Source organism: Sander vitreus, chromosome 6, assembly GCF_031162955.1.
Source record: "Sander vitreus isolate 19-12246 chromosome 6, sanVit1, whole genome shotgun sequence".
NCBI lineage: Eukaryota > Metazoa > Chordata > Actinopteri > Perciformes > Percidae > Sander > Sander vitreus.
In genome coordinates, this window is record NC_135860.1 from 26234409 (window position 1) to 26261232 (window position 26824).

Genomic DNA, 26824 nt, shown 5'->3' on the forward strand with positions numbered 1-26824 from the left:
GGGATCTGAAAGACGCATACTTTCACTCATACTTTTCACATCCAAATTATTCCCAGACACAGGAAATTCCTGCGCTTCTTTTTCCAAGGGGCCCATTTCCAGTACAACCTGCTACCGTTCGTGTACTCACTGGCCCCTGTGGAGTTGTCCCCCTGACCATCCCTCCTTCTCTTCAGTCAGACCTGGCATATTGGGGAAACCCCAGGACCCTGTCTACCGGGGTTCCCCTGGGCAAAGTGACGTCATACGTGACAGTGTACACAGACGCGTCGCTTACTGGCTGGGGAGGGATGTGCGAGTCACAGGTGGTGGGAGGAGAATGGCCACCTCCCCCTCTCCCACACATAAACTGCCTGGAGCTGTCCACGGTGCTGAAGGTTCTAAAACACTTCGCTCCAGTGATAGTAGGGAGACATGTCGTCGTGCGGACAGACAATGTTACAGCAGCAGCGTTCATAAACCATCAAGACGGCGTGCGCTCGGCCAGCCGAAATAGCCAGGAGCCTCCTGCTGTGGGCCCACAGTCATCTGTTGTCCCTCAAAGCAGTCTACATGACCCCGGGGTCCTGAACCGGGCGGCGGATCTAATGTTGAGGGGAGGGCCCTCTCACAACGAGTGGAAATTGAATCCCTCTATTGTTCAGAAGCTGTGGAGCAGGTTCGGGAAAGCGGAGGTGGATCTGTTCGCCCTCACGAGAGAACACACAGTGCGCTCTGTGGTTTTCCTTGAGCGCACGGGACGATCGGCGCCAGGGATGGTGGGAGAAGGCGTAGATGCCTTCTCCCACCATACCTGGCCCAGAACACTCCTATACGCTTTTCCCCCGGTCCCTGTGATCTCTCGCCTCCTGGAATGCATCCAGGAAGAGAATCTTTTTAGTTGCACTGTAGCGCACAAGCGCATCCTGGTTCCTGACTCTGGTTCAGCTGCTGGCGGGCCCTCCCTGGCAACTACCATGGCGCGAGGACGCTCTGTCACAGCTGACCAGCGTGATATTTCACCCCCCGGTGATAACCCAACGGCTGTGGGGCTGGCTGCTGAGTGGGAACGCTTGCAGAGATTAGGCTTGCCCCCTGCCGTGGTGCGCACTATCCACAACGCCAGAGCCCCCTCTACTACAGCGTGTTACGCAGGACGTTGGTCTGCTTTCCAGCGCTGGTGCACGGAGAAGGGTGCGGACCCCATATCGTGTCCCCTGCCTCCTGTGTTAACTTATCTCCAAACATTGGTGGATAATGATTTAGCTCCGTCTACAGTCAAAGCCTACGCGGCAGCTATCTTGTCCTGCCACGAAGGCTATGGAGAGAGGACGGTTTTTGCGCACCCCCTGGTGAAGCGTTTTCTGAAAGGGGTCAGGTGTCTTATACCAGAATGGGATCTATCCCTGGTGCTTCGAGCTTTGGGGAAGCCTCCTTTCGAGCCTCTGGCACAAGCCTCTCTCAGGTTGCTATCACTAACAACGGCGCTTCTCCTTGCCCTGACGTCAGCCAAGAGAGTGAGCGACTTATGTGCGCCGTCAGTCTCGCCGTCCTGCCTCTCCATTAGAGGGGAAGGGAGTGCAGCCACCTTACAGCCTAACCCCTCATTCACACCGAAAGTTTCTTTCGGTCGAGAGTGTTTTTCCTCGAAGGGTTTTTCCCCCCGCCTCATAACAACGATGCGGAGGAAGATTTTCACCGTTTGTGTCCGGTGCGTGCGCTATCACAGTACGTTTTACGCACGGCGGACATAAGGCAGACACAGCAACTGTTTGTACATTATAGGGAACACTCCCAAGGAGCGGCCCTTTCAAAACAGTGTCTGTCTCACTGGCTGTGCGAGGCTATCATCCAAGCTTATAACGCGGAGGGGGCAGAGCCCCCCCAGGGCATCCGAGCACATTCTACGAGGGCATTATCGGCGTCGGCCGCCTTATTCAGAGGCATGACAGTAGCCGACATCTGCGCAGCGGCTTCCTGGGCATCCCCATGCCCATTCATCCGTTTCTATCTGCGTGATATGTCTGGGCCCTCCATGACCCACTCGGTCCTGTCCACACTCAACGACGAATGATGCGCCGTTGCATGTGTGTTTTTCCCTGTTGTCCTCACCCCGCCTGCACTGGGTGCTGGGTAGAACGCGGGTGTCCCCATAATTATCAATCATGATACAATTCTCACTAACCATGCACGCCTTCAATCATGGAATAATGTGCCGCTGCATGTGTACTCGTCTGCGGTCCTCACCCCCCCCCCTACGTTGGGTGGCTGGGAGGAACACGGGCGCCCCATATTTGTCAATCATGTACTTTTCAAACTGTCAAAAAATCGAACCAGAAATGTGGTGATGATTGGTCGTTGTTTAGGTACATTGCGCTGAAAATGTGTAGAAGAAAAATTTAAAAATTTTAAACATTGGAAAAAGCAAAAACAAACTGTGAAAAAAGGCGTCAACGTCGAAAAAAATCCACAATAAGTCCATAATAATAGGACTTTGGGTTCGATTTTTTGAAAGTTTTCAGTGGTTATGAGGAGCAATATGAGAGAGAAATTTGGTAATCATTAATCATTGTCACCACGTTTTTATTCATTAGTAAGCTACAGGACAGCGTCTTTAAAAACATGACCTGCGCGAAAGAGAAAAAAAAATGAATGCGTCATTGTACCCAGCACTTCTGGAAATGTACTTCCGAATGCGTCTCTTTCCCCAGCACATTTCAAACCAAACTGACGCCCATGTTAAAACACTCCACGGGAACAAACACAAGTTTTCTGGGTGAAAGTCTTTTCTTTTCCCTGGGAAGTGATCTCCACTATCCTGGCTTGAAAGCGCTGGGTTTTATGAACCACCCATCCCCCGACCTCCTCCCTATGGAGTCCAAAGGACTCTCATACAGCGGCAGTCAGTGTGGTGCAACAGCTACATACGAATTACAGTGCATTACTTTTTGTAGCTATATGTACAAATGGTTTAAACTTTTTATTTTTATTTATCCAGGTAAGTCAATTGAAAATATATTCTCATTGGCAACGACGACCTGTCACATTCACACAGTTACACGGTCATACCTGGAAGCTGCCCAGTACAACCACAGTCTAATCTGCTGGCCAATGAGCAGCTCCACTGGAGCGTGGTCCTTTGCCCCTTGCTCAAAGGCACCTCAGTGGTGGTAATGAGGGAGGGACAAGTGCTGCTCTATCACTTCCCCGCCCAGATTTATCCTGTCTGTCTGGGTATTGAACCAAAGACCTCCCAGTCACAAGCTCACTTCTCTAACCTGCCCCATGAGAAAATGTTCAGGAGAACAGCCTGACCTGTAAGCTGCACTTGTACTGTATTGTCTTGACTAGACAGTAGGCTTTAGTAGAAGAAGACACACAGCACAGTACTGTATGTAGCCTACAGTTTTTTTTTATATTAGAAACATTACATCTGTCTCTCTTTATGTGATGTCACTGTCTTTCGTCCTTACATGGGTTGTGTACTTGGGCTGTGTTTGTGTGCTATGATAAAGACAAAAGTAACGAGTAATGCGCCAATTTAAATTTCAGTAATTGTAATTGCGTTACCTTTCTAGTTACCGCCGAAAGCAGTAGAATCACAGCAACGCGTTACTCTATAATGCGATAATGAGAACCGTGACAATGAGATCAAGCTATTATTGGCTATATATATATATATATATATATATATATATGGAGTAAACCTATACAATGTACCACCTACCTTTGGTCTATATATGTAGTGTTCATAATGCAGGAACACAACTAAGATATTCAAAATTCCCCAGAGTTTTTCAACCTGTAGTGTTTGACATATTGTGCATGTGTCAGACAGAAGGCCAACAAGTCTGCAACCAGCTTCACAGGGTCTTCAATACAGGATATATCTAGAAAAGAGCACTCAGTAGAGTGCAGATTTTCCCCAGGCGTGTCTCCCTCTCCCAAACAAAGATTAGTTCAGTCTCACTCAATCAAACTCAATCAAACTCTGGCTCCCTTTCAGTCAAGATGGCAGCAAAGATAACAAACACAGGGATATACTAATCTAGTATTGTGCCTAACTTTAGTGGATCATAACATATCGAGTATGGAATTAATCTGCATATGCTCCGGTTTAAAATGAGAACAAACTTTTCTTTGGATGTCAGTTTGTGAGCCACGACAAAGCCCAAAATGTGGCCTGCAACAGAAGAGGAAAGGCTTGTTTTTAGCCTGCCTTTTGCTACTAAAGCAGTTGTTGATTACTTGTGGAGTGATGAGTCAGCAGACTGACGGTATAAATTTAGAGCACTCAATAAAATAGGTTTTTCAACGATTGTGAATCACAGCAACCACAAGAGGTCCTTGAGCAGACAGTCATAAATGTGCACAAAAATATTTAAGGCTAATGGGTCCAGTACACAAGATTAGAGGCGGACAGACACACACACACACACACACACACACACACACACACACACACACACACACACACACACACACACACACACACACGCGCGACTGAAAACATGAGCCAGGCTTACACCTAAGGGAGATAATAAATACCAATTCAAGTTGCAAAACCTTGTATGCATGTTTAAAGACAACCTAACCACCCTGTTTTTGCTTGAAATTTAAAAGAAAATGAATTCTGAACCCTGACATACACTGACCCCCATCCCCCCCACCCCATCATAGATTAATAATGTGACTCTACATGTAATTTACTAACTCAATAAATTTACTCTTTAAAGAACTTTGCAAGTGGTAACACTGATTCTCGCAAGGTCATGCAGTAGTCTACGCTCTTCTTGATGAATCTCAAAGTAAATATAGTCTTGCATCTCTAACAACATTAATATGTTAAATGAGTCTGCCCTCTTTAAGTCCGCTATTTGATTTTACAGAACTGGGATGATTACTGTGCACTTTTGTTTTCTGTTCCCCAAGGTCCTGGAGCACAGCTAGTTTGATTTGTTATTTTGTTGACTCGGCACTGTTGGCCAGAAAATAGGCTCCTTAGCTAGCGTAAGCTGTTACGTGATGTTTCAGTACTTGCTAACCCAAACCCACTCCCCTCCTTTACTCGCACAGCTCAGAGAAATGAAGCAAATAGAACAATTAATGTCTTGTTTTCATCTGAGAAGCTGCATTTTCTGTGCAAGGGCGGTATAGCGGTCTGACAGGGCCTGCAGGGGATTTCTCTTCACTTGGCTTCATTTTGTTTGTGGTTGGTGTTAGGAATTTAAATGTATGTTTTCTGTGTAAAATACTGAGGAAAAACTCTCAGAAAGAAACTGAGAAGAATACTGTGTCAACCCTTGTGCTCTGAATGCTTATTAGAAGGTCTTCATTGCTCAATAGCTAGGGCATAAAGACATTCATATAGGGTGGACAAAATAGCAGATAACTATGAGAAAGTCATTCAATTCCAGTTCAAAAAGAAGCTTAAAGCAAAGTGTCAGCTTTATCTTTACCACTGACAATCACACCTTGTACGTTTTCAAAGGAACCTCTATAAGGTATGTAATAAACTGGCAAAATAATCACCAATCAATCAGTGTTTTCCATGAGCCCTTTTTACAAAAAACTTCAAAAAACGGTTTAATCTGTGACAGAGAACAGTCCAGTCTTAAACATCAAGAGATATAATGCCAAGCAACAGAACAGTGCATCAAGAAGAGGATCCAACAAGTCCGTCTTCCAAATGACAAAATGGGTTGTTTTGTAGTGGTGGAAATCTCGAATAACTTTTATAGCTGATCAGCAGTGTTGGGAGTAACGCGTTGCAAAAGTAACGCAATTACAGTAATGTATTCCTTTTTAATGTAACGCATTACTAATTAAATTTCGGTATATATTATACCCGTTACAATCTCAGTAATGCGAGTTACAATGCATTTAATGCAACATTTAGTGGTGTTTTGTTTTTTTAAGAATTCACCAACACCGGGAAACATTTCTTCACAGAAAAAAAAAGCTGCGAGTATTATTTCCTGTTGCTGTATTCGATGATGACATTTTGGTGTTATTAATCATCACACTGCAGCAGCTCCTCTGCTCTCTGATGTTGGGGCTGAGCTCCTCCAACTACGCCTAAGACAAGATAAATCACAATAAGCTTAAAGCTTTAGTGCGTAACTTTTTGATATTAATGAACGTCCGTTACATTCAAGCCATTGCCAAATGAGTTGCTACAAAGCTAATTAAGACTAGCAGCTCCACACAACTCTCTCTGTATTTCTCAATATGTCTATGTTCAGAAGATTGTGTCGTCCGGCGACTTTCCTGCACAGAAACTCAAGTGAAGATAATGACCTCTTCTGAAGAGTCCATCATGTTTTGTAATCCTCCGTGTCCTTCTTGGTTACAAGCAATTGTGTGGAAGAGGGGTGGGGGCGGCGCGCAGTCACGTAAGGCTTGTATCATGTGGACGTGCTGACAGTTTTGTTGTCATTACTTAGAATTCCTCATGGGGGAGACTGAAACTATGCACTATAGCTTTAACCTCACTGAAGATCAATGAATGTTATTTACACAACTAACCAAGGCAGACAATAGATAGATTTTAGAAATGTATACATGGATTTCTCGGCAACGTCATCACTGCTTGCGCACGCAACCGGGGAGCAGAAAGAAGACGTGTTTCGTGCTTTGTGTAGCTAGTAGTAGTAGCAGCACAGCGTAAGTCAAAATGCCAAGGAGTTGTTGTGTGGTTAATTGTACAAACAGAGCCAGTGATGGGTGCCTGATGTTAAACATACCTAGGGGGAAGCATGCTTTTGCCAAATACGCTTCAAGCCATAAGAAGGGCAGATTGGGGTCATATGCAAGAGTCAGGCTCCCATTGGATGAATCTGAAAAGTTTCAGCTTGTTCAGTTGTTCAGCTAAGTGAGGGCTGTAGTACTCGAGTCCGGACCATAGACAGTTAAAGGTCCGGACTCGAGTTTAGACTGCTAGCTAAAGCTACGCCGATGTTTTGCTAACGTTAGCGCAACAGCGTTAGCCTAGCCTGCTAGGTAACTATTACGAGTTTCTTATATCTGCGTCCACGTTGTCAACATAAGCCATGTGGCGTTAGTGCTCCTTTTGTACAAACATTTTATTGAATGAAATATTAAGCTTCGCTCCTACGAGATGGGTGGGTTTTTATTACGTTATACACAAAGCTAACTGGCTATAGTTAGCCTGTGTGCTAGCGGACATTAGCTAACGTTGCAGAGACAGTGGCAGTAGAGTTTCATTATGCTATATTATATTATTATATTGATGAATACACAGATACTGTATACCCAGCACTTTAACTTGTGTGAACAATGCTATACTGTGCACCCTTGTGTGAGTGTCTCAAATTATATACAAATTACATATATAAAATATACACTGCATGCCTAAAGTTTATTGTTCATATGTAAAATGTACATTAAAGGTCAATAGTAAATACTAAACAGAGTCATAATCATGGCCACACAGCTCTTTATACGGAAGCAAACTGAAGCCAGTTTCAACCATTGAATGCCACCTGCATCTGTATTACTCAACTTCAGTAAATACACGCCAATAGGTGTCATAAAAGAATCTCAATGCAACCAATTTAATCACTAGAACTTAACAATAAAATACTAAGTTAATTATAATAGTATTAAGTATAATAAGTGTAGTAAGTAACAGTCTTACAATACAGCAAAAACGCCAACAGCTTTTGGCCTGGCTAAGGTCAGCAGGAGGCCCATTAAAGTTATTATTTTACTGAGTCATTTATAGGGTGGTTCACTAGTAGTGGATGAAGTAAAAATCCCCCACTGTTAAAAACTAACAAATTGCCAACTGACCAAAATGATAGTGAGATGATAGATAGTAGTGATGGGCAAATGAAGCTTCTTAAACCATTTTCTTTATTTTCCGAGCCCACTTGATGGTGCTTTCTGTTCAAAAAGGGTTGATAACACACTGAATTGCCATTCCTTGAGCCATTGTCTTTAAATCAAAAACGCCATCTAGTCGGCTCAGACAATAAAAAAAAAGATTTATGAACCTATATGAAGCTTCATTTGGACATCACTAATAGACTGATAAAAACAGCTGACAACAGCTTTCTTCAGATCTCTGCAGGGTAAATCCAGACAGCTGGGTAGACTATCTGTCCAATCTGAGTTTTCTGTTGCACGACTAAAACTACCTTTGAATGTACACATGTTCCACCAAAACAAGTTCCTTCCTGAGGTTATTTTGCAGAGGCACTGTGGCTCTGCCTGGTGCTTAGCACTGCCCATGACGATTGTGATTGGTTTAAAGAAATGCCAACAAACCAGAGCACATTTTTTCTCCCATCCTGGAATGTTGTGTGGACTAGCCAGACCCTCCTCTGCAGCACTGTGGAGGACGGTCTGGCAAAGCGAGACTATATATGAAGGGATTTATTAGGAGACTTTGATCATGTTCTGGTGTAAACATTGTCATATTGAGTACTATTAAATGTTGAATATTTTTGCCTTCACAAACCCACATTCAATTGACAAACTTTGCATTGAAAGCTCATATACTTACAGATACAATTATCAGATGCCATATCCCTTTCAATCTTAAATATGTCTTAATGTATGCAATTACATGACATAAACCAGTTAATACACAGTGTAAATATTCACTCAAGCAGTAATAGAGCGGATTACTCACTCGCCATGTTGATCTAACTACGGCTGATTGTGGTTTCAGCTGGCTCTTTCCTCCCAATCACCCCGCATGACTCACCGCTGCCTAACATTTCAGCTCGTGTGAACGATCTTTGTGATTTACAGAACAAAATGTGTGACTAAAATCTACAGAATGTGAAGCATTGCTAATCTATAGCCACTTCGATTTGATTACAGGATTAACCAGCAGATTTTACAGATATGGGAAACTGAAAAATAGAGGACAGCATTCTCCAACAGAGGCAGGTCCAAGGAAACTTTATCAGGCAGGTGATGATTTGAGAGGATCAGACAGCAGAGAGCTTTTTTTTTTTGACCTGGTATTTCTTTTAGTTATTGCAGGATTTAGAATATTCTGATTCAATTTGACTAAACAAAAAGGATATTACACATTCTGCAATGCTACGGTTGGATTAATTTGGATTTGTTTACTATTTCAATTTGACAGCTATTCACTGGTGTACATGTTGCATTTTCCAAGATCTCTCATATGGTTTAAGTGCAATCAGCTCTGGATCCCCATGTGAAGGCTCTGGGAAGCCCTCCACGGCTCTCTGCCTGACTTGGAGTGTAGGTGGTTATCCGACTCCCCGTGTATTCATAGCCACCACTCTCGCCTTATCAGCAGTCTGAAGCTTGCATGCTCAATCGCCTGATTTGTCAAGGGTGACTCCGAAAAGATTCTGATAGGCACTCCGCAAATCACCCAGTTGATCTAAAATATCGACCAGCCACAAAAAGTCATTACACACAATAATGGCGGGCAGGACCTTGAAGATGTGACTTAATTAGGTTTAAAATGGCTTCAAAAATGCCTTCAAATCTGCTCCCCTAGAGAGTAATGTGCTCTTGGATTTTTCTCCGTGATTACAGGTGTAGAAAGTGAGGCACACTGCTACGGACAACGCTGCTGCTGATCCTAACTATAGGTGATACCAGCAGCACAGACAGCAGAGATGTACGGTCATACAACATCACACTACATGTTGAGTTGAAGTAAAATAAAAATTGTTAATCATGAAAAAAAAAATCTAATGCTGCTATTTAACATGCTTTTCCTCAGGCATAATGTAATTTGGAGAATAATGAAATACAAATAGTTCTGCAGTCCTTGATAGAGCTGTATACGTTGGTACTATTTAAATACTATATATAATGAGGGATTTGATTGCTCTGCCTTTCGTTGTTTCTTTTAGTGGCTCAGAACATTATAACTGCAGAGACAATAATTCTTCATTAACCTCCAACCTAGAACTTCAAATTCATCACAGTGTGGCTTTTACAATAAAGACGTGACAATGTTCCTTGTGTCTAAGTCAGGATATCTTTTCTTACTCACATTGCCATTCTGTGTCTCCTCACAGAAAACCAAGATCTCCACGTATGATAAGATGTGGGAGTTCATGAGCAGTCGGAAGCACTCAGTGATGGTAAAGAACATCGAAGAAGGCATTCACCGTGTGCTCACCTCGGACTACGCATTCCTCATGGAGTCCACCACCATCGAGTTTGTCACCCAGCGCAACTGCAACCTCACCCAGATTGGAGGCCTCATTGACTCTAAAGCCTACGGGGTTGGCACGCCAATGGGTATGTATGCTACAGTTATAACTAGGGCTGTCAAACGCTTAATTTTTTTTAATCGTGATTAATCGCTGAAGTTTTATAGTTAATTGTGATTAATCGCATATTTTATCACATGATTAAAATTCTATTATTTTGCATTTCAGAACAGTTTGTAAGTACATATTAACACTCAAAAGCAATTATTACCAGTGTATCTTGATTGGGAATCAAATGAATGCAAAGAAAGTTACTTTATGAACTTGATTTTAAGATTTGTAATTATTTATACTGTAAACAAAAGAAAAATGTGTCAATCTGTCATTATTGTACAATTCCTCCAAGTACCTAACTAAAAAACTAAAAATCCCTATCCTTACCAGAGTCAATATAGTGTTTAGTAACTCCTAAATAATGTTGATTACTCACTGACGTCCAGTGATCACCGGTTAATGACACAGCGTTTGCAGCACCTTGCAGCAGTTCCACTGTGGCTGCTTTCTCCGTGTCATACAGGCTGTGTATGGTGAAACTACTGTCCCCCTCGACGGCAAAGAGACAGGTCAACCGTAGTACGTCTTTAAGTCCTCTACAATGCTGACAGGTCTGCAGTTAGTTGCTACCTGTTTCGCAAGAGCTGTAGTCATTTTTGGGGATTTGGTTTCATCCACAGGTCGGCAAGTAGCATGCTAGCGTTAGCATAACTGAACTATATGCTTAGCTCCATAGGTGGTATCTCAAGCTTGACGTGCTTCGGTGATATTTTAATTCGGCTTTACACAACGTGCATATGGCTTTCGACTTGTCTACGAGCCGTCCGGGAGTTTAGGAAAATAAAAAGCTCCATTCAGAGTTATTGCTGCTGTCTTTCTCCATCATCTGCAGCCTGCAGCAGCAGGATGTGTTAGGAGGAAGTGGCAGCTTGATGATAAGTAACGGTGCTGCAAAGGGTCAAAATAGTAGCCTGTTAGGTATGACCGGGCATAACGCAAAGCCGAGTGAAGTGTAAAATAAATTAATAAATGCAGGCATGCGATTAAAAAAAATTGATTGCGTCGCGTCGGCCCTTAATCGCTGACAGCCCTAATTATAACACACCATGTTTTGCTGAGGCAAAGCATAAACTCTTATACCTGTAAAATATCTTACATGTGCAGGGTTTTTTAATCATGCACAAAAAAACAAAACATGCAAGAATGAAATCCTCCTTCCAATATGACGGATATAGTGTCCACTCAGCCAGTCATGCCAAAACACTTATTTATGAACTTCAATATTCAATGGGAAATAATCTCAACATGAAATAGCACAACGTGGCGTCACCATAAAACACAGCGCTTACAAGCAGGAGAGCAGAGTTCACTTTGCGGCGAAAACAAAATAGCCTACTTGTTCGTTCCTCTGGAGTGTTTAATCCAAACCACCATCTTTTTCCTAACCGTAGTCATTTCGGTGCCTAAACGTATCATATATATATGTCATATAATGGTTTATTGGTAAAGCAGCATTGATCCCTTTTTTTGGGGGGGATACATTTTGTCCACAACAGGGATACAAATAATTCAGCAGAGGCAGGGATATGTAGACCAGAAAGGGGGAAATTCCACCCCCCCCCCCCCCCATTCAAATCGCACCCTGTACATATGTATTCAAAAACTACCGGTTACTCAAAGTAATTGCGTTGCAATTAGTGGCGCTGTAGCAGGCAACAACAGGATGAAGCTGTCTTTTCTTTAAATTGTTTTTCCTTTTGGCCCTTTGCAGCTGTCATGGGAGCCAAGTTCAACCACTGTTTTGCTGTGTCACTGCCTTTTGGTGCGCTGAGTCTGAACAATCTCATGAGTCCATGCATAAGTCATGTGTAGTCATGTGTTTTTAATGTACTTGCATGTGTTTCAAGCTTAAAAGCATTAAAGCACTGAATGCAAAATTAGACACATTTGGTAATCTGGTTTTATGACACTTTATGTTATGGGTCAATCAATTCTAAATAATTTCCTAAATGTTTACTGCAAAGAACTACCTAATTTAGTACTAATTAAAGGGGAAATGGAATTTTCCTTGAAAGAAAAGTTCAATTTCAACCCACTAAACCATTAATTAATGTATTTATTGATATATATTTATAGCCAAACTTTTATTTTAACATATATCTTCACATTTTTGCATGTTCAGCTGGCTGAAAGGCTGTCTAGGTAACGCTAGCAATTCCATGGAAATGTAGCAATTGAACACTCTCTTTTTCACTATGATCAATAAGAAATTTCACAGTCCTTTGATGGAACTTCTTGGAAATAGTTTGGATCTATTCTAAAATTACAAAGTGTGACCAATGAGCCTGTTCTACCAAAAGTTAATGATGTTTTAGGATCTTGTGATGGAAGCGTGTAGGAAACGGTTGTACTCTGACATAGCAGTGAAAGGTAAAGGTCTTGAGGTCAGAGCTTAATGTTCTAAATGTCTGTCTTCAGTTGGATTTAGTTTCCAAATCATGGCAAGAAGATTGGGAGTTATGGTTTCAATTCATATTCCGAGATTAAAGTCGGAAATTTATGAGAAAGCAAACATATCAGAATTGTCTGATATTAAAGTGGCACATTGCCAAGAAAAAGCTTACAAATTTACAAGAAAAACAGAGCTTTTGTTCCCCTCCTTAACCAGTGGCGCAGCATCTGTCAGGTGTGCCATTCCAAGTGGGCCGGAAGCGTGCCAAACGCAATTTTGATCATTTCGTGGTCAGGCTTCCTTGGCGCACCTGTGGCACACTTGGGCACAGGGTGGGATCAGAAAGAAGGCATTATTATTATAGGTGGGTGCATTAGAGGCTTTGGCAATAGCCAATCGAATTCTGTACCCAGCCCTAATATTTGTGGTCTCATTTATGTTATTCATTGATTATTATATTATGCACTGATATTGTAGGTGGTGGGCATGTTCACCGGGGTTTGGGCGGAAGTGATATATGTTTGTTTGCTTCCCCTGTTCATCTGGTTTTTGGCCTTTGACAGAGATGGGGTGAGCCTGGGAGTGAACACTTTCTGTTGACCACACTTATGCGCATCACAAAGTCATTTTGCATTTGGCAACTGCTGTACCAGTTGTATTTTACGTGTAAAGGAGTACATGATTGAAATTGGATCTTCAGCGCGTCATAGTGTTTCTCTCAGTGTTTAGTCCCTCGCGGCTTTTTTTTGGGTCGGCTTACAGCCGCAACATTGTTCATCACAGCCACACATTCCTGTAGGCTATGGTAATTAAAAATGTGGAGCTCTAGGCCAGCCTCGTTAAAAAAAAAAGATGTCACATGCAGCCGGTTACCTGGTGTTTAGGATGGAGACACCGGGTGATAGACTGGGCAGGAATGGATGGTCCTGAGGGAGTTTATAAGATGATAAGTGGAGCAAGAATTTACAAGTGATTTATTGTGGAGCTGTGTGAACTGTTTTCAATGTGTCAGTCTCCAACACAATGCAGAAGAAACTGTGTAGAATAATTAATCAAAAGCGTGTATAATGTGCACATAGGGTTATAAAATGTAACCAGAAAGGAGTATCGAAAGAAGTTAATTGCCACCCTACGTGGAATTTTCCTTGGTAATTGGTGCATACATACACAAACAAATATATTCAACATTAAATAGGAAATAAACAATGAATCCAGAAACAGACACAAATATATACAAAATAGCTGTTTAGTGTAAGAGAAAGAAGGCTGAATGGGTTTAGTGCAGAATGCAAAGGAGTATATTATGTGCAATGGGCAGATGTATAGTCCAGGATGGTGGGGGGGGTTCAATGACAGTGGGGGTCCGGGGTCCTTGTTGGTGAGGCTGACTGCAGAGGAGAAGAAACTTTTTATGGCGTGAGGTTTTGGCCTTTCTGGGGGAAAGGTTCAAACAGTTTGTGTCCAGGGTGAGAGGGACCAGCGGATCTGCTGTGATGGAACAGATTTAGCACTGTAAAGGAAATGTCTTCAGTAATACTAGTACAGTGGTAATGGCACCAGATAACATCAGTGTTGATTAGTGCTGTCAGTTAAACGCGTTATTAACGGAGTTAATGCAAGACGAGACGCCGAAATGGATGCCAATAAGATTCTGAATGGAAAGTTTACTTTTAAAAAGTTGCCAAATGGTTCCATTGACAAGACCAAAGTGATCTGTGTGTTTTGTCGTTGTGAACTGAGCTATCATCGCAGCACGTCCAGTCTGAAATACCACTTGATGGCCAAGCACACAGCTGATGTGAATCAAAGCCAGGCGACAATGGATGACTTTAGACAAGCACATTTGCACAAAGCAAGCAGATCCACTTTTCCATGTTGAGCATTAAAATGAGAAAAAATAATGGGACAAAAAGAAATCAAGGGACATTTAGAATAGATAAAAATGTGTGATTAATTGATAGTTAACTATGACATTAATGCGATTAAATATTTTAATCGTTAATCGTTTGACAGCACTAGTGTTGATATTTACATGTTGAAAAGAAATCTTACCAGCGCCTGCAAGCTATTATACAAAAACTTCAGCCCAAACTTGTTTGGAGCTCAATTCACAACAGTATCTCTTTAAAGTCCCCATGCTTATGATAATATGGTGGTTCTTGGCTAAAATCCAGAGTATTTCCTTATTGCCTAGTGCGGTGCCGGCAGCGTCTGGTGTTGTGATGAGTTTGAGCCAAACTTGCAAAGTGAAGCAATGTGGATCCTTGACAAAAACAATATTTTTCCTAATTTAAAGTTGACATATTATGCGTTTCCGTTTTTCTGTCATATCTACAATGTTATAGTTTTAGATTTTCATGTTAAACGACGCCAAATAATGAGGTTAACGTACTTTAGAGAAATCCCTGTGAGCTAAAGCGTTCAGATTTCCAACTGTTCTGAACGCTATGGTTTCAACAGTTTGTACTCTCGGCTAAGCGTTACGCAACTCTGAGCCGGCCTACTCCGGCCTTCTATGATTGGTCATCTGCTCCATGTAGGCAGGACTGGAGTGTTTTTTTTTTTTTTTTTAAAGTGCCCATTATTATTATGCTCATTTTCAGGTTCATAATTGTATTTTGAGGTTGTACCAGAATAGGTTTATGTGGTTTAATTTTCAAAAAACACCATATTTTTGTTGTACTGCACATTGCTGCAGCTCCTCTTTTCACCCTGTGTGTCGAGCTCTCTGTTTTAGCGACAGAGTGAGACATCCTACTTCTGTACCATCTTTGTTGGGATTTGCACATGCGCAGTAGCTAGGTAAGGATCACATCAGCTAGCTAGCTGTTTCTCTAACTTCAGTCAGTACAAGGCAGGATTAGCCGGGAGACTTCTTCTAAACGAGGGCGCACTTTGCGTGGAATACCTGCAGAACAGGGACATGTAAGTAGTTCTTTTGTAGATTATGGTGAACTCGTGTGTGTTGTAGCAGTGTTTTGCCATTGAGAACGAGGGGGCTAACCGCTATCATGCTAGCGCTAGCACGGTTTAGCCCCCTGGTTTTGGCTAGTGACGTAGAAAACCCTGCAGATTTTGAACAGCTCACCCGGAGACTGAAGGCAGGACACATTCAGAAACCCGTATCTCACTCAAAACAGCATGGATGTTGTTGTTTTTTCTAAGTTTGTATGCGTGTCGAAACAGCAGAGACACAAAATAACACCCCAAATCCCAGAAAAAGTGATTTTTTCATAATATGGGCACTTTAAGCTACTGCAGTGTTAACTCTGTAGCTACATGCTAACGGAAGTAAAATATGTCATCTTGGCTGCCAGTGTTGTTAAATTCTCCCCAATTCCGGGTCACATTACTCCTGACACATTTTCTATTAATGTCGTATTTGGTTAAGCCTTTATCTGCGATTTTTGACTGTAGAAAGTGCTGCTATATTCTATTAGTGTCCACTGCTAACTATAGTAGCTACATGCTAACGGCAGTAATAGATGTTATCTTATTAAATTCTCCCCAATTTCGGGTCGCATTACTGCTGAAACATTTCCGATTGGGTAGTGTTTGGTTCAGAAGCCTTAAGTTTGTTAACTACAACAGATAACATCTAAGATAAAATTAAAAAACAATCAGGCCTATATAAAGAAATCTCCTGCTATCTTTACCTGGCTGGATACTCACAGGCTTTTCCGGTGTTACGCCAAAATCTGTGACCCTTCAGAATGTGTGACTGTAGAACCAGTCTTCCTGCCGTAAATCATTTTGTAACTTTGCCGGAATAATTGGACCCTGGCAAAGGCATTAATAAAAATTATATAAAAATAGTGTTCTTTTTACTGTTAGTCTCGTTAAAAGCTGTGTAAACTGTATTCTGGTGCGTTCACGCTGCAAAACATCCCTGAGGGTAACCCATGTGTAGGAATACTTAGCAGGGAAAATCCTTTGGGCTATCTCCAGCAGGCAGAACGGCGTTACATAAATATAGGGATGAATAAGGAGGGTGGAACATTACAATTTGTGTGTTTGGAGGTGCAACATTTGATTACGGGGCTCAGCAGCAGATAGTCATAATCCTGTTATACATGCAGTGAGAAGAAAAATTCTGGTTAAGTACCCGCAGAATTATAACTTCACATAATGACCTGATGCAAAAGGCTGCTCCTAATAATACTTATTCACAGAGAGGGGATTGTAAAATAGTTCCTACAGTGTTTATGCTTGGCTTGTTAAAAGACGTGTCCTATTATTTTAAAGGATGCTTCTGGTTTACTTAATACCTACGTAGAAAATATTTGAAACATACCATAAGCCATAGAAGATGAAGCTAAAGTTAAACTAATACTCTTGTTGCCAATTTATAGTATTGATTTGATACAGAATTGCTGATAGCATTCTGATACAGTCTGTAGCAACTGCAGTGAAAATGTCTTTGTATGGAGCTAAATCAGGGCCAAAAGTTTGTTAATTTGAAAAAAATATATGTAGTTGAAAAACTAAAGCTTGAAATTGAAAATGTAAGTTCTGGTCTAAAACTTGAAAAATAAAACCATGTATTCAAACTAAAAATAAGTGTACCATTTTTTCTTTCAGTTTGAATAGAATTTAGATTAAATTCTGGAATTATTTTGAATAAATTATTAATTGTCATTTTTCACTTTTATATTTGTTTTCAGTTCCACTTTTCATGTTTTCAGATTCAGATTTTTTTACGCATTCAAATCTTGTTTTCAAAGACAGACTTTGACAGCCTAACAAAGAAGGCAGAAGACTCTCCTCAGTCATGTTGCCTTCAGGAAATTGTGTTACTGCAAGAACTATGACTGAATGCTTTCTATCCACCACGTACTGTACATGTGATTTTTACTAAACAAACTGATGCCAGTGACAAGTTCCTTTTAAAAACAACACGTGGTACCAAATACACTATAAGAACAATAAACTGTGCCAGATTGTGCAGTTCAGCAGGAACAATGACTTCTCCCACTTCCACGTACGACTTTGAATGTATGCACCACAGTATTCACTCGGCAGTCAGCATGGCGTCCGCTCCGCCAAGGCAACCCTGGCGCCAGCGCACAAGTAAGACATGTGAAAGATATTAGCATTTTTGAATAGTTACTTTGGGACATTATCCCTGCAGTGGCATTTCTTTTGTCATTAACACATAAAGGGAAAATAGGTGGACAACTGGACAAAGCTGGAAATGAAGCATCGCTAGCACTAAAGTTAGCATTAACTAATGTTAGCTTCACACTAGCTGGTGTTTTTACACTAATTTCAGCGTCCAGCTGAAGTTTTTTTGACTTTAACGTGTAGTGTCTTTGTTAACCTCTGTTTGTCAGAATGACCATAACTCGACAGTGGCTGCAAAAAAAAAAAAAATGCCACTGTGGGGATAATGTCCCAGAGTATCTATTAAAAAATGCTAATATCTTTCACGTGTCTTACTTATGCGCTGGCGCCAGGGTTGCCTTGGCGGAGCGGACGCCATGCTGACTGCCGAGTGAATACTGTGGTGCATACAATCAAAGTCGTACGTGGAAGTGGGAGAAGTCATTGTTCCTGCTGAACTGCACAATATGGCACAGTTTATTGCTCTTATAGTGTAATTGGTACCACGTGTTGTCCAAAACAGTTTTTTAAAAGGAACTTTGTCACTGGCATCAGTTTGTTTAGTAAAAATCACATGTATATGGTGGATAGAAAGCATTCAGTCATAGTTCTTGCAGTAACACAATTTCCTGAAGGCAACATGACTGAGGAGAGTCTTCTGCCTTCTTTGTTAGGCTGTCACTCATAATTCCACGCCCCTCTGAGTTGAAGCCACGCCCCCTACGCAAAATCGGGGCCAAAAGTCTGAAACTGAAAAAAACTGATCTGAAACTGTAAAAAAGATTTGAAGGCGTAAAAAAAAAAAAAAGTTTTGAATCTGAAAACATGAAATGTGGAACTGAAAACAAATATAAAAGTGAAAAATGAAAATTTATAATTCATTCAAAATAATTCCAGAATTTAATCTAAATTTTATTCAAACTGAAAGAATTGGTACACTTTTATTTAGTTTGAAAACATGGTTTTATTTTTCAAGTTTTAGACCAAAACTTAAATTTTCAATTTCAAGCTTTAGTTTTTCAACTATATATTTTTTTTCAAATTAACAATACATTTGGCCCTGATTTAGCTCCATATATTTGCACATGTACTGTATTTACTTATTTCCAGATGTTTGATTGCAGTTTATACAAATCATTTCATATTGTAAACAGGCTGTACAACAGATGACATGAACCTCTCCCACACTGGCCTGAATGAAGGCATCACTCAGTGGGCTGTCATTGGTCTTAGCTTCTGATTGTTAAAAATGTAGGTAAATGTGGGTTCAGTTGATTCTCAGTGGATGTTTTTCAGGCTTGAGTCAGAACTTTGTACAGTTACGTATCCCTTATTAATGTTCCTCCAACCATTTAAAGGATAAGGCTTAAGTTATTCTAAATTGTTCCCACAAAAAGACCAAAACCAAAAATATACAATATGTTAGTGCGTCTCTCAATACTTATTAACTTCCCTACGCTGTCTGTGGCTCTCAGCTCCAAGTTGGTGCTTAGCGATATGGCCTAAAAATAAAATCTCAAATTTTTTTACCACCACACCCAATTTAATCAATTTATTCCCCCTTAAAAAACTAACTACAAAAGACAAAGGAATTGTTCAAATAAGTTTTATTTAAATTTTAACCATAAAAATGGTTAACCAAAGCAAACACACAAAGATCAATCAGTCTGCACTGTTATTTGCAAGTGATCAAATCGGATTTGTGTCCAGAGCGGACATCACTAACCTATGTGAATGGGTTGCCATGGTAACATTGTAGGCGTCAGTAACTATGTAGCTAGCTATGCTGATGACACAGCTTTCCGACATGCAGGCATGAGCTAGCTAGCTAATTAGCCAGCCTAAATGAGTACATTTTAATCCACACACTCCTGTCACAGAGCAGGAAAGCACATTGCTATCGCCAGATTAAAATGTAACGTTAATCAGTGTACCATAGAAGCCTGGCCAAATTAGCAAGCAAGCTAACTAGCCAGCAATCTGCTAGTTAGCTCCCCTCAGACCTCTGTGCCGCATCGGCCTTGCACAAAGCTTTAAAAAGCTGGGGATGACAGCAGGGGGGGCGGGCGGGTGTCAGATCTCTGCCCCAGGGGAAAAACACCAACACTACAGTACGTTACTATGAACTACGGGTGCTCAGGGGGTTCCGTACCGTAATTACCCAAATGGATTTTCCTTTTTAAACACTGTCCTAAACCATACATTCGAATGAATTCATGAAATTGATTTATCGCCCAGCTTCAGGTCCAAGCCCATTGGTTCCTACTGGGATTTTCAGCAGCAGATTAATACACATTTAGTGCTCTAGTGAGTATTTTCCAACAACAGGACACTGTATGAGTCAAAATAATCTACAGTGTGTGTGTTCATGGAATAATGAAGGAACATGTCACCCAGTACTACAGTGTGGCTTATTTTTGGACAATGGACCTCTATGGCACAGAGGAATAAGATCAGGCTTTGGATACACACAGTAGTAGAATCAGTGCATTGTTGGTCTGGATATTTTCATAGAATTATTTGACAGTAATAAAATATAGAATATTACTATATTGGTCCTTTAAAAGTGGAGTAGTGTGTAGGTGTGGTGGATCAAGGTTTCATTGAAACTATTTTCATCCATGATTGTCTGCTATTTATGCAATTTACACTTAAAGGTGCCGTAGGTAGGATTGTGAAGATCCAGGACTTAGCCAAAAAATTTGAACATTGACAACTTCTTAGTCCCTCCCCCCTTTCTGCTAAAGCCCAAAACGGTCTCCTAAGCCCCTCCCCCCACAAGGGAGAATGTGTGTGCATGAGCTGTGATTGACACGCAGTTAGCTTGCTTCATGTAGTTCTACTGGAACATAGGGTCAGTTTTAGCAAATATGGGCGAACGTTAGTTTTATAAGGCTTACCTACTGCACCTTTAATATCCAGTGTTAGCCCTTTTATTTCACTTCAAGGCGCTTTAAGGTTGTCAGATTTATCATATTCCCCACTGTCTGACAGTATCACATATTGTGTATTAGCTCTTCATTGAAGCAACATTGTGTTTATAACCAGTGAAATATTCAAACTCAAGACTCCGTGTTTTTATGGCTGCCCCATTCCATCAGATGGAAATACTCTGCATGTTTCAACGATTCAGCCTAACATTTGGTACTCTAAGATTACCAATAGAAGAAAAAAAAGGAAGGTATAAAAAACCCACACATTTTGACAAGAAAACAGTCACATTTATACTGTAAAAATGATCTGAAAATTGGCAACAACCAAATATCATCAGCATCAGCCTTCAGAAATCTTTCTACGTGGAGGACAGATGATATCCAGTGGCTGTACTGACAAATCGGGGAAATGTCCTCTGGGACTGTGAGTGTTGGCAAGGTTGTTTGCTGCTGTTTGTGTATGCTCTGCTGGTCAGCCACAGAAGGTAATTTGAGTGACTGTTTTTCTGTGTGTGAAAACAGTGGAGGTAGGCTATATTTGCTTTGGGTGATTGCATTTCTTGACTGATGTGCTCCTTTTGAAGGTTTAGATGACTCTATACATATATTTATATTATACATGTGTGTGCATTGGTGTATGTCACTGAAAGAAAGAAAGGAAGGGTGAGCGGAATGAAGGGAAAGTGAGAGCTCGCCTGTGGCAGCTTGTGCACCACACAGATTGTCCGTACTGAAGAAAGGAGGGGTGTTAGCATCATTACTCCCTGGTGGCCCATTCACATGCAGTCAGAACAAGGTATTTAAATTGCTAATCCTACCCTTTTAGTACCCTTTACCATATACAGCGTGTATTCCCATGTAGCAAGGCCATTTAGCATATATCTCATTGACTTGAACAGAGAGTAGGTGTCGGCCTGCATTAGTACTTGGGCCCTCAGCGCTCGGCCCCTCGGCAGCTCTCTCAGCTCTGTAATGGACAGACTTAGTTTACCTCCCAGCTGTTAGTCATAGCTCATTTTAATGGTGTGTTTACTACATGAAACCTCTACTGGCCACTTCTGTTAATTCTCAGGACAAAATGTACATATATGAAAGGCCTTGTAAAGAAAAGATCGATCCTGTGTGTGTCAGGAGTTCTTTTTCAGTAGTTATTTTTCTTAGGGCTGTCAATCGATTAAAACATGTAATCTAATTAATTACATACTCTGTGATTATTTAATCGAAATTAATCGCATACATAATTAACGGTGCCTGAACCTTTAAGAAAGTAAAAAAAGAAAAGAAAAAAAAGGGTACTAAACAACAGTTGGTGACATTAAAGAACGGCTTGTTTATTGCTAAGGCCATATGGTCAAAATGAAATGATTTAATAATAATGTACAATGATTTCAGTAGTAAATTGCTGTTGAACCATCAGATGGGAAAAGGACATTTACAATAACTTCAAATGCACCACGAGGCTGTAGTTTACCAGTTTCATTGAACGCACCGTCTGTGTTGTTTCTCCGACGACAGCTGCAGATTGTTACATCCCGGTGTTGTATCCTCTACAGTAAAACACAGTCACACTTTACACCGTTTAGCATTAGCTGTCAGCATTTTAACCGTGTTTAATCCAGCTACTAGCTAGCGGTAGGCTAACGTTAGCTGCTGTCGAGTATAGTGTTAACTAGCGTCACAGCGGGGTTTGTGTTTCAGAGCATCAGAGAGAAGCGCAGGCATATCAGTGGCACCAGATTTCGGTAGCCAGGGTTGGCAGGAAGAAGATTTTTACAAGTAAATGTTCCAATTAATGATCCGGGTAGAACATTCTCGTCTCACTCCTTCATTTTACAGTCCAATGGTGGCTAGAACGGCTCCGGGTCAAACGTCAATATGGAATAGATTAATCTGCGTTATTTTTTTGAACGTGATTAATAATCTTTTCTCAGATTAATTAATCCAAATTAACGCGTTATTTTGACAGCCCTAATTTTTCTCTATATTTTTTTTTTGTTGAAGAGAATTACATAGATTTATTAACCACCTTTTTAAGATGAAATATCCTTGCGTTATAATTTGCAATATTAGCATGTTGCTATGACAGAAGGTTTTCCAGGAGCCCAGAATCCATTTAAGGAAAGAAACCTTGCGTGCCTGTGACTGTGGCTCAGCAGGTAGAGAGGGTTGTTGTGAATTGCAGGGTTCCTACTGTCCACATGTTGAAGTGCCCTTGAGCAAGGAACTGAACCCCCACCTCTCTCAATGATTGGGCCAGTGCCTTGTATGGTAGCTTGCAGCTATTGGTGTGTGAGTGAGTGTGTGCAAGGGCCAATGAGAGACAAATTGTAAATCACTTTGGATAAGAGCTCTATAGAAATGCAGTCCATTCACCATTTACCTATGATGGCAAAGTCACAACACTACGTGAAATATGCAAATTCTTGAGATACTCCATATTTGCTATGTCTGCACCATTCCATCAATTAGAAATATTCCAGATGTCTGTTTATAATTATAAACATATTACCCCAGAAAAATGATATACATTTCAACAATGTTTGGCTGCACAGCATAAGTTTGTAATGACGTGCCCACTGGTGGGTCAGTAGTTAAATAACCTAAATCTACATAACCCAATGACACATGGAACAGAATGCAAAAATATAAGAATCGGCATGATGGTTATTCTGTCTCTCTATCATTTTGATATCTTAACAATTATATTGGCCAGATTATCATGACATTTGCTGTGAATATTAACATTCACCAGACGATGAAGTCTGTACAAGAAGTCAGAGAATTCCTTTCAAAATGCATGGAAAATTTGTAAAAGTCCAATAGTAAGGGAGCAGCAGTATTGCTAAATTGATATTACTGTGTGTTTCTTCAATTGACAATGTCTGCATCATATTTTTATATAGGCTAGATACCTGAAAGGTTATACACATTTTAGAGGAAAACTGGTTATGTGTCCATATGTTGTGGTATGGAAATGAGAAAATGGTATCAAGCCATCCCTAATTATAACTAGGGCTGGGTATCGTTCAAAAAATCAAGTCAAGTCAAGTAGAACTTTATTTGTCCCCAAAGGGGCAATTGGTTTCGCAGCAGTGACCAAACAAGATCAATACAAATACAACAATAAATAGCAAACATGTAAGCACAAAAAAACAAATTTTAACATATGTAAACTTAATTCCAATTAAAATGTTTAAAAAAAACATTCAATACCGGTACCGATACCAATACCATGACTTCGATAGCGGTTCATAAACCTTATTTCTTTCGATACCAATTTTATAAAACAAAAAGAAATTCCAACATTACACATTACGGCACTAATCTTTTTATTTATTTTTCAGCTCCTACTACGTGAGCGCCGTCTCTGTGCTTAACATATAGTTTTTCCTGCGTGTCTCTACGACGTGTAGCGTTAGACAGCCAATCAGCAGCATTATTAGATCTTGGTAGAAGAATGCTGCATGCTTATTGGCTCACTGACGCTGACGCGATTTACTCCTTAGGTATTGAAATTGGGTATTGAATGACGAGGCATTTTTTGATACTCGATACTTTAGAGGCAATTCGGTCAGTGCCTTAAAAGTATTGAATTCGGTACCCAGCCCTAATTATAACTGAACAAAAAGCAGTTAAGATAAAAAAATATATTCCCTTTTCATCATGGCAATTTCAATGTCTCGCATCTGCCCAAGCGGCAATAGCGTGGCTGTCTGCTGGGATCCAGGCAGGGGAATGAACAGTCTCAGCGTGCGAAGCGAAGATTGGTTTTCTTCTTTTTCTCTCTTTAGGTTTGTGTTTTACAGACAGCTTGTGCAGCCACTGTCTCCTCCTCTGCCCTGACTGTAGTCTCAGGAGGCTCTGCACTATTCATCATCCTTCTTTTCTCTTTGTCTCTCTCCGTGATGAGTATCAATCTTCATTTAGCTTCATTAGGCTGCATTAATCAAACAGGCTAAGGGGGAAGTGTATGCGCTGCTTGTCAGCAGACTGCTGTCCTTCCAGTCGTCTCTGCAGCTGCCTGCCGGGCTGTTCAGCTTCGCATCATAAACAGGAAGGTTCGAGAATGCATTGCTGTGAGATAGAAGATCTCCAACGCCGTGACCTGCGGCGCCTTACCCCCCACCTCAAACCCCAACACTCAACCCCCCGCCACTTTTGCCACCTCCCGAGCACACTCTGGGATGTGTGTGGTAGAGAAAGAAAGGATATTAGACATAGAGCACACACAGAATGAAGATGCAGCAGGGACATTGATTCTCTGGAGGGCACTGCATTTAAAGACATTTACCACCAATCCCAAACTGATACAGTATATCACCTCTATTAGTGGAGACAAGAATCAGAATCAGAAATGGTTTTATTGCCACATTAAGTACACTTATGTGGAATTTGCCTTGGTGAAAATTGCATACATAAACAAAAATATTAAACATTATATTAAACATTAAAAACAAAGATATATATATATATATATATATATAAAAGTTGCTCTTGCCGAAGAAAAAAGGCTGAATGGGTTGAGTGCAAAATTTGCAAAGAATATATAGTATATGCAATGGGCAGATGTACATCTACAGTACATATAAAAAGCTGAAAAGACATATGTAGAGTCTTAAGCTATTAGACCCCATACTTTGGTGCTATAAAGCTTACGAACGGAGCCAAGAGCCACCTTCACCCTGAGCCTTTCCAAGCGCACCGCCACTGAGTAAAATGCTAGTCAATTATGTGTAAAAGAGTTTACTGAAATCACAGGAAGGATATGAAAAGTGGCCTTCCTACTTTCGTTAAGATTGGATTATTTTCCACTTGTCGATTTGGGTTCTAAATAGATTCCTCTGGATTTTTAAGTCATCATGTTTTTCTTTAGTTATGTGATTTAGTTATGGAACATGACATAGCTTTACATGGAATAAAAAAGGTGCCTGTGCTCTACACCAGCAGCTTGCATAGTATGCACATACATAGGCATGTGAGGGCACAAAGTATGTACAAAAATCATTCTTTTGAACTAGCCTACTTAAAAGTAGTCAAGAAATTGGAGAGTCAGGCTTCAGTGTATAAAGGACACATATTGACTTTTCCCTTTCTCCTAATCAAAGGTACCCTAATACCTGCAAAGCTCTGTTGAGACCTTTTATGGACAGACGCTTTTGGAGCCCAAGCTCTTATCCAGCAACCTTTTAACCAAACTAGACCACATTTTGGCCTGTTCTTGTGGCTTGTTGGAAAAGGAAACTAGCCTATTTTTCTTGACAATTGGAGTTTCCACATCATGTGCATCTACATTCATGAAAAGATATCAGTACTGGCTTATAAAGTAATAGCACTCAGTTGGACAGAAATCAAATGTGTCATGAGTACTGCCCCAATTCAAGAACTGCTTATATATACCAAATTGCATCTGTTACATTTATCTTTTAAAAAAAGTACGAGGTTATGGTAAGAGGAAACTCAAATCCAGAGCGGCTACCTATTTATAAAACAGAATCTATGATGTTTTCCAGTTTATCAAAACCCCTTGAGCAATAACATTTGAAACACATACATACATTTATTTGCTGTTCTTTGTGTTTGTTCCATGCAAAACAAATCTTTCGATGTATTACAGAGAGCAGCACTTGGTGGGCTAAAAATACACGTCTTCAGAGTGTAAGACATTGCAGCACATTTGAATTTTCTTCATCGAGAGACAATGCATCAGGGATCTGTGTGCTATTACTCTGCTTTGATCTGGCAGATTACATCTATGTGTTTTACTCTGGATTCAGTATGGCCTGTCACTTCACTCTGCACTCTTCCCTGAATTGAAGGATTAAGCAGCTCTGTTGTGGGCACACATGCAGCTCACAAATTAACATATTCTGTTGAGTACTGAAAAGGATAACAACACATTTCTCCATCCATCAGCCAACCAGACTCAGGAGAAAAATCTCACTAGATTTTCACTCCCAGTGAGATTTGATTGTTGTATATAAAGTATATTTGTATTGAGTTACATATTAAACTAGGCCTAACATAACGTGTAGTGTAATCTTGTATGTTGCCCTACAATATTAAACTATTTACATATTCATATATCATCGTGTTTAATCGTCAAACATACATGTGGAAGCCACAGT

At 40.7% G+C, this 26824-nt stretch overlaps 1 protein-coding gene across 2 annotated transcripts in view; it reads left to right on the forward strand.

Moving 5' to 3' along the window:
* grik2 (glutamate receptor, ionotropic, kainate 2) overlaps window positions 1–26824 on the forward strand; it is a 283934-nt gene that overhangs the window by 226815 nt on the left and 30295 nt on the right. For both annotated transcript variants that reach the window (XM_078251928.1, XM_078251929.1), the window contains exon 14: window positions 10020–10245. In XM_078251928.1, the coding sequence (XP_078108054.1) occupies window positions 10020–10245 (226 nt within the window). The remainder of the gene's footprint in view (window positions 1–10019; window positions 10246–26824) is intronic.